The sequence below is a fragment of the Merops nubicus genome, unplaced genomic scaffold (assembly GCF_000691845.1).
Source record: "Merops nubicus isolate BGI_N331 unplaced genomic scaffold, ASM69184v1 scaffold8949, whole genome shotgun sequence".
NCBI classification, from domain to species: domain Eukaryota; kingdom Metazoa; phylum Chordata; class Aves; order Coraciiformes; family Meropidae; genus Merops; species Merops nubicus.
Window position 1 is genome coordinate 63304 of NW_008633098.1, and position 13497 is coordinate 76800.

General features: G+C 41.9%; 1 protein-coding gene across 1 annotated transcript in view; it reads right to left on the reverse strand.

Annotated features, from left to right (window-relative positions):
- Positions 1-13497, reverse strand: part of LAMA1 (laminin, alpha 1) — a gene marked incomplete at its 5' end in the record, with an annotated part of 49599 nt that overhangs the window by 17511 nt on the left and 18591 nt on the right. Inside the window, 13 exon segments of the mRNA XM_008948133.1 lie at positions 253-403; positions 641-774; positions 1384-1527; positions 3683-3837; positions 4150-4332; positions 5955-6071; positions 6948-7041; positions 7399-7537; positions 8625-8788; positions 8866-8982; positions 9210-9420; positions 12147-12309; positions 12473-12584. Of these exon segments, the coding sequence (XP_008946381.1) occupies positions 253-403; positions 641-774; positions 1384-1527; positions 3683-3837; positions 4150-4332; positions 5955-6071; positions 6948-7041; positions 7399-7537; positions 8625-8788; positions 8866-8982; positions 9210-9420; positions 12147-12309; positions 12473-12584 (1884 nt within the window).

Consider the following 13497-nt stretch of genomic DNA (forward strand, 5'->3'; position numbering starts at 1 on the left):
GGAAAGAGAAAACAAATTTATTGTGTAATGTCTATGGATCAAGCCTGGAACAGCCCATCCTGGTTAACAACTTATGCAAAGATCTCCAAGAAAATTAACTCCAGGCCACTAGAAGACCCTTATAGCATCTGTGCTGTATGCTCAGAGTACTTCTTGATGAAGTAACCACCTCACATCATTAGTTCTAAGCCAAAAGCACCTCTCAAACATGATAAAAGCCATTTTTCCAGAACACTGTGCTCAGAATTGAACCTTGATTTGCCCTCCCAGTCCTCCGATAAACATGCGGGTTGATTTGTTGACATCTAGGATGCTGGCTGTCCCTGGAGAGGTGGCAGATTTGGGTGAAGCCTTCTGGTTGGAGTTGGTTTCCTCTATACTGAGTGTACCTGTTCTTCCAAACCTGCCAAGTAGAAAAATTAATGAATAGCTTTAGAAATCACCACACTTAGCCAACACAGCTAAAAAGCTTCTCTTTTTAAGGACAATAAAAGTCACTGGAAAACTCAGAAGATGGTTTGAGGTTTTATGCCAAGTTCACTAAGCAGCTGGACACTCCTACAATCCCTGGAAAAACAAATCATCATCATCATCCTCAACTTCCCTAGTCAACATTTAGGCTGTTTTCTTTTTATATTACCTGGTTGCATGTATTCTGTGCCATTTGTTGTTGTCAATTTGGAAATCAGGGTGTTCCACTCTTGTTGATCCAGAGCCCAGATCCCACAGAAGAGCCACCTTACCCCGTCGCATCTCCAGAGCAAGGAAGTCTGTCTGAAAAACAGCAGGACACTTATGGCACCAAACCTGTGGCTTCTGGTTTCTGTATTTCAACGTGGAACACTGAGAAAGTCTTTCCAGAGTCATATCACAGGAGTTGATTCCTAGCAAAATCAGTCCCAGTGATGCTCAACAAGGGCAAGTGGAGGGCCCTGCCCTTAGGGAGGCCCAACTCCTCATCAGACTCCACCAAGCTGTTGACCACTACCCTCTGGATGTGACCATCCCATCAATTCCCCATCTACCAAACAGCCCATGCATCAAATCCATCTCTCTCCCATTTAGAAAAGGAGGTTTGGGGAGACCAAGTGTCACACCAAGCCAAAGGCCTTGTGGAAGTCTAGAGAGACAACATCTGTAGCTCTTCCTTTGTCCATGATGGAGTCACTGTGCCATAAAAGGGGAATTTTCATGACATGGCCAAGAGGCAACGTTGAAGAATCATATGCTTTCATTTTCTACCTTTGAGGATCTTCACAATCATCTAAGGCACAAAAATACCTGCATGGGACCTCATTTGGATACTTATTTTGAAATCAGGTAGGCAAAAACCCATGTAGGTGGTCATTTAAGACATCTGACTACCATCTGGTGGACACTCACCTTCCCATTGCTGCCCAGGTAGAAGAGGAGGTTGTCTGGCTCAGCAGTCTTCACGTTGAGGGTGAGGGTGTTGTAATTGGTGGATGAAATTTGGGGTTGGTAGGCACGGATACAATCTCTCTCTGCTGACACTGCCACTTTAATCTGGGGGGGAAAGGAGGAAATGGAAGCCAAAAAAAGTCTCCACATAGCACAGGTTTCTGGGTTTTGGACTTAGCTTCTGGGCAAGCCATTGGCTGAGGTGCTTTCACACCTTTGTAATCTCCTGGGTGTTGCTTGATAAAAGAGACTCACAAATAAAAACCAATGAAATCTGTCAGAAGTCACTCATTCAACTAGATTTGAAGCCAGTAAATGAAACTATTCCAATACCTTAGAAACCAACAATAAATCTTGGGGCAGGAGCCCATGTAGCTGTAAAAGCCACTGGAATAATATCAGGAAATAAAGATATAGAGATTCAAAACCTTTAAAAAAAATAAATAGTTTCTAAACTATGTTGAGATTTAAAATAATCTTAAAATGGGTGTAAAAGCCACTGGGATAATATCAGAAAATAAAGATACAGAGATTCAAAACCTTTAAAAAAAAATAAATAGTTTCCAAGCTATGTTGAGATTTAAAATAATCTTAAAATAGTTCAAAGGCAGAGAGCCTGGCAATAATTCTGGCTCGTTCATTTAACACCACAGGTTACATGATTATTCAAAAGATACATTTGTGAGTATATTACAAGTTAAGCTTTAACTTCATCAGCTTCATTAAGGTGCCTGTAACAATTAAATACACAAAGCACACACACGTGGACACAGAAAGAGTTTCTCTAATAAAAGTGTGTTAAAAGGTTACATGATTATTCAAAAGATACATTTGTGAGTATATTACAAGTTAAGCTTTAACTTCATCAGCTTCATTAAGGTGCCTGTAACAATTAAATACATAAAGCACACACACGTGGACACAGATTGAGAGAGTTTCTCTAATAAAAGTGTGTTAAAAAAAACCAGAATAAACTTTCAAAATTTGAAAAAGGGGATTTTAGGAACCTCTGGTTTAGGACACTTGAGAAAATACTACTGCCTCTCTTCTACAGTGGGTTCATTAAGCTCCAGTGGACTGAGACAGAGAAGCAATAACCATGGAATTAAGGAGATCTGCAGGAAGAACTGAAAGCCATTTATTAATTTAAAACAAAACCTCCTTAAATCTTACCATAACATACCTCTACTAAAGCCAAAGGCAAACCAAAAATGACTCACTGATAATCAATTTTCATATTCCCCTCAGTTTAATGAGGTTTATAGAAGAGTTGATTCACATTTGTTGTCTTCAGGTGGGGAGTAAAGACTTAAAAACAAGCCTGTTATTGGTTTTAAAGTAATTATAGAATCACAGACTGGTTTGGGTTGGAAGGGACCTGTCGTGGTCACCTAGTCCAGCCCCCTGCACTGAGCAGGAACATCAGCACCTACCTCATGTTCTGGATGCACAGTAGCTTCTGGCAAAGAACTTATGGACATGGTGGGGCAGAGATGGTAAATTTACTGATAGAATCAACACTCTTGTTGAAAAATATCTAATGCTAATTAATCTTGTTGATGTTCAACAAAGGCATCCCATGTCAGTCTCTAAAATAAGCTCAGAAATCAACATCTTGTCCTCCTAAGAACAGCAGCATCATCCCCTCACTTGTCTCTCTCCCACCACAACATCTGTGATTGCTTTCTGGCCTACTGTGTTCCAGTAGTTTTAAAGGGGAAAAAAAAAAGGAATTAATAAATAAATTCCTTCCTTGTTGTTCTGATAAACCTCCAAATGCAAAGAGAAACTTGAAGCTAAAACTAGTAAGACACACCAAGAGCCCTGCCCCTGTGTTCTCAGCATCAGGCAAGGCTCTTGGACTTCAGAGAGTCCTTGGCACAAGCAGGTCCTCTGGCAGTAAATTTTAGGCTCTGTACCTCAAACAACTTCCCTGCTAAAAGCCAAAGTGAAGCTGGTTGAGGCTGGGCTGGTGGAACTCACAGATGCTGCCTGCTTGCGGGCCTTGATAAACCCCCAAATGCAATAAGAAACTTGAAACTAAAACTTAATTAAAACTTAAGAAACCTGAAGCTAAAACTAGTAAGACACACCAAGAGCCCTGCCCCTGTGTTGTCAGCATCAAGCAAGGCTCTTGGACTTCAGAGAGTCCTTGGCACAAGCAGGTCCTCTGGCAGTAAATTTTAGGCTCTGTACCTCAAACAACTTCCCTGCTAAAAGCCAAAGTGAAGCTGGTTGAGGCTGGGCTGGTGGAACTCACAGATGCTGCCTGCTTGCGGGCCTGGCTGATGAGCTCTTTGATCTCAGACAAGTTTCTGTTCAGGTTCTCCTCCAGCATCCTCAAAGGTTCCAGCCTGTCCAGTAAAAGATTTGCTTGTGCTTCCACTTCTTTCACTCGTTTCTCAGCTGTGACTGCTGCCAAAACACAAATGGCACGTTGAGGGAGATGGAAAGGGAGATGAACTGTTCATTGCTAAAAAAAAACACAACTAAGGTGGCCTCTTTCTGCTCATTTTGGGCAATTTTAGACATCAGGAGGGATGTGGACACTTCAAGGTATCCCACGTGACTCCTCCAGAGGACATTTAAGAAGCCAGCACATTTTTATTGACTTAGGAAGCAGCTTTCAGTCCATCAGACACATATTTAATGCTTATTAGAACAGAGTATTAGTAGTGCTTCTGCAAGCAGTGACATTTCCAAGGAGCACTGAGGCAGCAAACTCACCAGCCTTGGAGGAATCAGTGAGAAGTTCACTGGTTTTCCTCAACGTGTCATTCACTTGGGACAATGCAGAAGAGGCATTCAGCAGCTTCTGAGTGAAATCCCCAAAGTGGCTTAAACCCAGCACAGCACTGGTGTTGGCAGACACAGCCAGCTCCTTCACCTCGAGCCTGGACCTCCTTGTATCTGAAACAGTTCCCAGGTTAAATGAAAAATAAATTAAAAAACAATGAGACAACACAGTTTTCATACACATTAGGGAGCAATAAACACCCAGCTCCACAGCATCACGTTACAAACATAGTCCCAGGATCCCAGCAGGGTGGGGTGGGCAGGGACCTCTGGAGATCATCTCATCCCACCCCCTGCTCCAGCAGCTCACCCCCAGCAGGGTGCCCAGGGTCACAGCCAGGAGGGTTTGGGATCTCTCCAGAGCAGGAGACTCCCCAGCCTCTCTGGGCAGCTGCTCCAGGCTCTGCACCCTCACCCCAAAGAAGTTTCTCCTGCTGCTCAGGTGGCACCTCCTGGGTTCCAGTTGGTGCCCGTTGCCCCTTGTCCTGTCTCTGGGCACCACTGACAGAGTCTGGCCCCAGCCTCTTGCCCCCCGGGGGCCCTTTAGCTCTTGCTCAGCACTGCTCAGATCCCCTCTGAGGCTTCTCTTCTCCAGCTGAACAGCCCCAGGGCTCTCAGCCTGGCCTGGCACAGAGATGCTCCAGCCCCTCAGCATCTCCACAGCCTCCACTGGACTCCCTCCAGTAGCTCCTTGTCTCTCTAACTGGGGCACCCCAAACTGGACTCTGTATTAGGGAACTGGACTCTGCCCATCCCAAGAGGAACATTATAGGAACACATCAGGCTCATAGTGTTTCAAGTTCCCCAAATGAGTTTGGGCACCCAGAGCCCCTGGCTGGACCTGTGATTTGAGTCCTACAGAAAGCTGGAGAGGCAGAAGGTCTACTACACCCTTTTCTCTGGGCTACAGTCATTTATGTAGCGAGTGCACCAGTCTCAGCCTCCCCTTGTGCCCAGAAGAGTGGGAAGATGCTGCAACTGGCACAGAAGATCTGATTTAGGTGTGCAGGGACCATTCTTCACCACCAGCACCCTATACAGAGGACAATGCCACCATCAACCTACACCCAGATTAAGAAAAAAACCCCAAGAAAACTTCAAGAACTGTAATAACAAATCAGAAATCAAACAATGTTGAGCTGTGAGCTGAGGAGGACAGTCCTCTGGTTGTCACAGGACAACCCAAACACCTTGGCAGGAGGTCTTCCTGAGCATGGTTCTACCTAAAAATAAACCCCAACACCTTGCTGTGGTTGGGAAAGTGTTTCAGACCCTTATTCAGAACTCCAGTGACATTTTCTCTGCTAGTTTCATTGAATTCTTGATTTTCTTGAATGGCCTCTATGTAAAAGAAAAGCTTTTTTCTTTAAAAAGGGAATTCTTTTCTTCTGGAAAAGCACAGAAAGAACTTTTTAATCAGCTGAATGAAGTTGACATTTGCAACAAGAAAATATTTAGGTGCAGCTGATACATTTCACAGCAGAGTAGAAACAATTTTGACACAAAGTATAGAAATAAGGCAAAACTTGACAGTTCTGTGTGTAAATTTCTCTCCAAGTGGGAATAAATATTTTAAGTCTTCACCCTGTTCTCCTATCAGTGTGATTCTATTGCCCTCAGAGCAATTGATTTACAGCAATGTGAAATAAGAATCAAGACTACAGCCCTTATATGATCAGCCAGTTATGTTTCATGGGTTTATTTAAAAAAAAAAAGTCAGTGTAAATCTCACTTACCATTAGGCAATGCTCTTAGTGTCAACAGGGAATCATTAAGCTGGTTGACAAGTTTATTAGTACTTTCTTTAATCTTTTCTACCTTTTTATTCAAGCCATTCAATCCAGATAAAAGGCCTGTTGGAAGAAAGAACTGTGATGTCTCCATGCACAAATGCCACACGACCCACACAAAGCCCATGGAGAGAGATAACAAGGGTTCACTTCTTTAATCAGTGAATTTCTCTTAGTTTGGGGAACAGAAAGAGCATTTTACACACAGGAATGCAAAATGAATGCAGTTTGCACCCATAAGCTCCTGTGGGCACTAGTCCATTCAAAGTTACACTTTTGGGGCCAATTCCATCAGACTGAATTGGCAGAAAGAGGCAGGAAAAGGCTAAAAATTAAAATGATTCCATGATTGTGAGCTCAAGTTCTTCACTTTTTTGCACTATCTAACAGGAACCAGCCAAAGAAGTGTTTGTCTTGTCTTTTTTTTTTTGTGATCTATTTGCAGAATCCTCTCCCTAGAAATAAAAATACATAAAACTGAAAGAACAACAAAAATTGTGTATCCTCTCCATCTGAATTCCATAAACTGTGTCCCTCATTTCTCAAGTCATTGATACTAAAAGCCAATTTATAAATGGTTAAAGAGCAAAATTATAGTCTTAAACAAAGAAGTATAATACTGCATGACTCCATAAGACATTAATCTTAATTGGATAAAAATATGAACACAGTCAAATGCAGTATTTTACTGTAGCTTAAAAAAACACACAAAAAACCCCCACAGAACAGGATCTAGAAAAAGAAACAGAAATGTGAACTCTCAGGGACTGACCATCGTTTCTTTTCTTCACATTTTTAGCTTCATTCTGAAAAAAATATGTACACAGTCAAATGCAGTATTTTACTATAGCTTAAAAAAAAACACAAAAAAACCCACATAAAACCCCACAGAACAGGAGCTAGAAAAAGAAACAGAAATGTGAACTCTCAGGGACTGACCATCGTTTCTTTTCTTCACATTTTTAGCTTCATTCTGAAATTTAGAGCTGAGCAGAAGAGTTTCTTTCCCAAGAAGAGTGAGAGATTCTTCTGGCTGAAAAACAGAGACATCAACCATGTATGAGTTACTGAAATTCAGCTGAAAGCATTTCTGCAGATGTCTATTTGGAGTTACTGAACATTCTTATTATAAATTTAGGAGATATTCTATTTAATACCTTATTCAGCATCAATTAAAAGAACCTCACCATGCTGCAATCATTTGTCCAAGAACGTTGGGTTTGCAGCCAGGGAAAGCAGAATGAGATAAAAGGGGAAAAAAATGAATAATATTAAGAGTAATAAGGTCAGACTAACTGCTGAGGTCTTTTTAATTCATCAAGTATCAAAACCACTAGAATATGATGAAAATGAGAAAGATATTCCTTAAAATACTAATAGTGGTACTTACTAAATCCAAGGGGCCATTCACAACTCTAGAGGCATCATCTGCCAAGCTCTCAGTCCTCTCAATCACACTTTTCACACTGGAGTGGGTGTGGACAGCAGCACTTGTGGTCAGAGTCACATTCCTCACTTTAGAGAGGCCACTAAACAGAGAATGAACAAATAATTCTGTTTCCATGAGAGTATCTTCATCAAGCACCCAGTCCCATGTCTTGCTAGAATAGAAAGGAATGAGCAGCCCCTGCCCTGAGTTGTGTAAGGGGTTTAAGGTCATTATTTTGAACTGAAAAAAAAAAAAAAATCAGTTTAGAGAAGGTTTTAATCTTTTTTTTTTTCCTATTTTGTTCTTCCTTGTTCTGCTTGGTACCTTTTCATCTTTTTTTTCCCCCTCCATTTTATTCCTTCTTGTTTATAGTTTTGCAATTTATAAAGTTTCTTAGTCACTTAGAGCAAACAAATCCCATCACCTAAACAGGACAGGATCCTAGCTGGAGCTCAAAAGCAAAGTAGAGGAAATATAGAATCTAGGAGGAAATGAATCACCTGAAATCTCTTCACTGTTAAATTTTGCTTTATTGAACTTATCCAGCAGCAGTGAAGTCAGCAGAGCTGCTCAGTGTTAATCAGAGCAAAATTTTCTGTTCTCAGACTTTAAAATACACAAAAAAAATTTGCCAGTCTGGTGTGATTTAACTTTTAAGACCTATCTGCTGATTTGAAAAGAATTCTAGAAGGTTGATTTCCATTGAGTGAACTGGAATGACTTCCCAAATCTCTGTAAATTTGAGATTAAAACCCATTTGTTTCTGCAAGATTGCTTTGAAAACAGCAATAATGGAGCCATAGCAGGAAAAGCTTCTTGATGGGAGTCAGCAAGATGTTGTCAACCACACAGACCAGAAGCTTTCAAGCCCTACAATGATATACTCACTGGATGTTCAATGGTTAATTAGTTCCTGTGTTAGTCACTCTCACAAAATGTGAGATTAATCAACCCCCTCCATGGCATTTAATAAAAGTACACTGCATTAAAAGTAAAAAGCACTTAAAATGTGGAATAAAAATTGATCATAGAAGGGTTTGAGTTGGAAGGGACCTTTAAAGATCATCTAGTCCAACCCCCCTACCACAGGCAGGGACTTTCTTTAGTGGATTAAGCTACTACCTATTTAAATTAAAACTGACACTCCTATAAATCTCTCCAGATTTCATATTTCTCCAGTTGATCACCTCTCCAGTGCATCAGCAAGTCTCTGGAGCTGGGTGGCATGGTCTTCTGCTCTGTAGACCAGGTCAAGCACTCCTCTCACAGACATCTGCATCACCAGCTCATCCACATGGTGCCTCAGCTTGGTGCTCCACAGGACAAACCCATCCTGCTGGACCTCCAGGTTCTGCACAACGAAATTAGGTCATTTTTTTTTCCCCAATAGCAAAATACACCATAAATTTTAACACTAGAAGAACTTACAGATGTAGAGTTCTTTACATCTTGGGCAAGAGCAGCAGCAGTGTTCACTAGGACCTTCCCTTCTTTAAGGAGTGCAGCTGAGACTTCTTCACCTTCCTTTATATTTAGCTTTTTGTCCTAGAGCATAAATCAAGTGGTTTATAGCAGTCTCTAAAGTCATAAAGTTATAGGAGTTCATATAAAACAACCATTTCTTGGTTTTCCAACAAGGGTCTGGTTTCCTTCTAAATTTTAAGCTATCATGGACAGCATCACATTGAAACACACAAGTCTAAAAAGCAGCTTTTCATCCCAATCTCATCTCTGATCATTTTTATGCAGCAACACCAACTGTCCAGCCTTACATTTAACTCAGCCAGGTTGCTGGAGATGAGAGGAACCAAACGACTGGTCTCCTTGATGTTCTCAAATGCCTGGTCCACCAGGTCCTGGGCGTCTTGCAGGCTGCTGTTGTGCTTTGACAAGAGCTGGTTTGCATCCTTCTTCAGCTCAGCAAGCTCCTGCTGGGGTTTAAGATAGTCCTTCTGAACCTGCAGCAACAGGTTTCCAGCAGCTCTGACAATGAGAGGAACCAGAGAGTAAATTAAGTGGCAAAGGAGAACCTTGGGCAAGGATTTCTGGAGGAGAAAATGGAGTGATGTGGAATTAATTGGAAGGCATCTTCTTGCAAGAGTCTGCAATATTTTTTGCTGTGATATCACATAAATGTGGTGCTTTAGTTACTCATCTCACCACACAAAGAGATGACTTCCTGGAGGGAAGGGCAGTAATTCAGTTTATTCAGTTTATAAACTGTGTGTGGTGACAGGAGGGGAAAGGGGTTGGTACAAAACACATTCCCTTGGACTTAATTTGGAATAACCCCCCCCAATTAAAAACTCTGTGGGGCATTCCTCTAGATCTTCATTGTCCTGATTCATATTTTGACTATAGATGCAAAAAACAAATTATGAAGTTTGACACTGGAAAGAAACAACCAAAGTGAAGGACAAATATCAGAGAGTCCTGAAAAGCTGAAATATGGAAAAAGAATTCACAGCCTCATTAAAATGAACATTGAAAGGCTCAATCTCTGGATTTGGCTTCTTTTAATGAATAACAGACATTATCTGGGAAAGAGCAATATAAATAATTAGCTTGTCAGCTGTTAAACATTCCACTTGTTCTATTTGGGAATATCTGCCTCTCCATCTGAGCACGTTCTGTTATTGAAGGAATTGAGCTGAAAAAATCACCCTCTAACTCCACCCCTTTAGTTTCTCCTCATTTCAGCACAGAATCTGCACACTGCAGCTTTTACACATACAAAAAGTGTTACTTTGACACAAGTCTTTGTGCCTTTTAATCTGATTTCAAGTCTTCAGCTGAAAGAAACCTACTTTATTTCACAGTTCCCACAACTTGCACCTATTTCCTCAAACTAATAACTCAGGGTCCTCACACTCAGAAGCCACAGCCTTGAAGTTACAGGAATGAAAGCATTTTACAGCACAAGAATAGCTTCTGTTTCCACACAGAGTGAAAAAGGTTGTAGCCCAAATTGTTTGGGAACTTTGCTTTCCATGCAGACCTCAGTTGGAAATGTTGTTTAACAGCTTCTCATCATTCAGTTCACTGTGAGCAAGGTGGCAGCTCCTGCTCCTCAAAAAAAGGGCTGGCAAGCTGCTTATTTACATCAGTTTTGAATCTACAGCTGCACTGCACGATAAATTCCACAGAGAAAACCACTCAAAAATCTTCTTAACCCTCTTCTTCCATCTGGCAAAGGACACTTGACAAAGAACTTTCAGAGATTTCAACAGAAAAAAAGTTCCATTTCCAAATGCCTCGTGTCACAGCTCAAAAGATGATGTGGAAAGTCAGAACATTCTGTTGCTGAAACGTTTCTGTGAGTGCAAACAAAAGCTATTTGAAGGTCATAATAAATATAGGAATAAATGGTACTTTTCTAGCCCAGTTTCATGTCTGTTTAGCTTCTATACAATTTGATTGCCAGCACAAGGACAAGCAGAGGAGTCTGTGGAGCAAAATCAGACATGCTAGAAACACAATCATTCCATCCTGCCTAATCCAAAGCAGTTCATAAAGAAAAGACTTTTTTCTTTTCAGGAATATTCCACTCTGGTCTAAATCTTCATCCCTTAAAACCAATGGTGACATTTCCCAGCTTTTACTAGGCTAGGCCAACCCTTACTATTCCTGAAGAACACAGAATGCTGTGACAAATGCCTTTGTTAGACAGAATTACAACACCATTTGGGTTGGAAGAGACCTTTAAGATCAAGCCCAACCACCCTCCAGCCCTGCCAGGTCCCCACTGCCCCGTGTCCCTCACCCCACATCTCCACAGCTTGGAAACCCCTCCAGGGGTGGGGACTCCACCACTGCCCTGGGCAGCCTGGCACAGCCCTGGGCAACCCTCCAGGGGAAGGAATTCTTCCTAATGTCCAACCTAAACCTCCCCTGGAGCAACTTAGGGCTGTTTCTGATTGTGATATCTCTTGCCCCTTGGGAGCAGAGCCCGACCCCCCCCTGGCTCCAGGCTCCTGTCAGGAGCTGTGCAGAGCCAGAAGGTCTCCCCTGAGCCTCCTTTGCTCCAGGCTCAGCACCCCCAGCTCCCTCAGCTGCTCCTCCCCACACTTGGCCTCTAGACCCTTCCCCAACTTCGTTGCCCTTCTCTGGCCACACTCCAGCCCCTCAAGGTCCTTCTGGAAGCAACTGACTGAGACACTTCTACAATGGCCAAAACCAACTCCAAGATGTGCCTTAACACCAGATCTGAAACAAACTGAAACCAGTGAGTTTCTTCATAGAATCATAGAATCCTTTAGGTGGGAAGGGACCTCCAAGATCATCAAGTCCAACCCTGGAGCCATTAGGGCTCTAAAGTCCTCTGCTAAAACAGATCAGAATCTGTCAGGGTTGGAAGGGACCACAAGGATCCCCCAGTTCCAACCCCTCTGCCATGAGCAGGGACACCTCCCACTAGATCAGGCTGCCCAGAGCCTCCTCCAGCCTGGCCTTAAAGACCCCCAGGGATGGGGCCTCAACCCCCTCCCACTAAACAAAGAGGCTTTAGGTCTCTTAGTCCCATATGGGACGCTCAAATATCTCCAAATCCTCTAACTCCAAATTCAGAGTCCATACAGCTTCACCAGGGCTGGTTATTCATCACACTGCCTCACACCTTTCTCCAGCTCTCTCTCTCCAAAAAGCATTAGGGCATCATATAGACAGATGTGAAAGAAAGGAGAGGGATTTTTTTTATACAATAGGCTTACTTGAGGGCACTGGCAGCACTGTGGTGCTGCTGGGCAAAGTCTCTCTGGCGCATCACATCCAAGAAGGCAGAAATATCATCCTGCAGGCTCTGAGAAGTAGCATTGGCCAGTGGGAGGTCCAGGCCCAGGGTTTCATTTAGTGACACAGCAACCTCAGCAAGGGCTAAGGAGGAAAGTGAACCATTTAGTCATAGCATTGAAAAAAAAAAAGTGTGTGAACCCTCTGTGCCAACAGCTCTTGCCGTGTCAACAGCTCTTTAAGAGTTGTGGAGGAAATACCCCTCTAAATTGGGTAAATCAATGGAATTAACTTAAAAGCAGGGTACCTTTGGTGGTTGTGTGTACTCTGTCAATAAATCCAGCCAGCTCTTGACTTTTATTCCTGGTTTCCTGAGTCTTTGTGTGAAGCTGCCAAGCTTTTTTCAGAAATCTAGAGGACTAGAATAAAATCAGAGATGATCTTTGACAGTTCTCCTAACACACTGGTTATTTCATGACATTGCTCTGTGGTTTATGCACTTTCTTCTCTAATATTGAGAATACTTTGGGAGAGGAAACTATGGGTTTTGTTAAGGTAATTCACTTGTCCTCTGCTGCTTCCATGCTTGCAAATGCCTTAATTATACCAAGAGCAGCAAAAAATTGTGTTATCAGTTATTTTCATAATCAATAAAGCCATAGTGACCAGGCATTTCTTGAGCAAAGTCAACATTCTATTATTTTAGTTATAATTAATGTGTCTTAAGGGGAAAAAAAAGCACTCTTCTGGGTAGAACACTGTTAGCAATAACAACACTCTTAGAGCAAACACCTCATTAGATCATGTATCCATGGGCAGAAAATTATGCTTGTGTATGGTCAGCAAATGAGATCCAAAGGCTGAAAAACTATTGATCATTTTCTAGCTAAAGTTTTCCTTGTGTTAAAACTGAGTAAAGGATAGAAACATCTACTTTTCATATAGATTTTCAAGAGATTTATTTCTGCTGAGATCATTTTAAACAATACTACAAGTTTCAAACACTTTTTGGTGAATATTCAGCTCTTGCATCATTTTTTTAAGGAGTTAAAAGCAGGGAGAAGAAATTATCTCCCTTTCTCCAGATTTAAGGCCTTAAATAATCACAGGACAAAACCCCTTCACAGAAACTATGTGTATCTCCTGTACAACATCACAAAGCACTGTAGTTTGCAGAAGAATCCCACAGCTCAATTAACTCAGAAAGCCTTTTGCATGGGCTGAATTCTTTCCCTGAGCTCTAGAGATTTAAAATCATATCTGAGCATCAGTGGCATTTATGTACTAAGAAATCTCAAAGGATTTCTCCAGAAATGCTCAAAATGAAGAAGT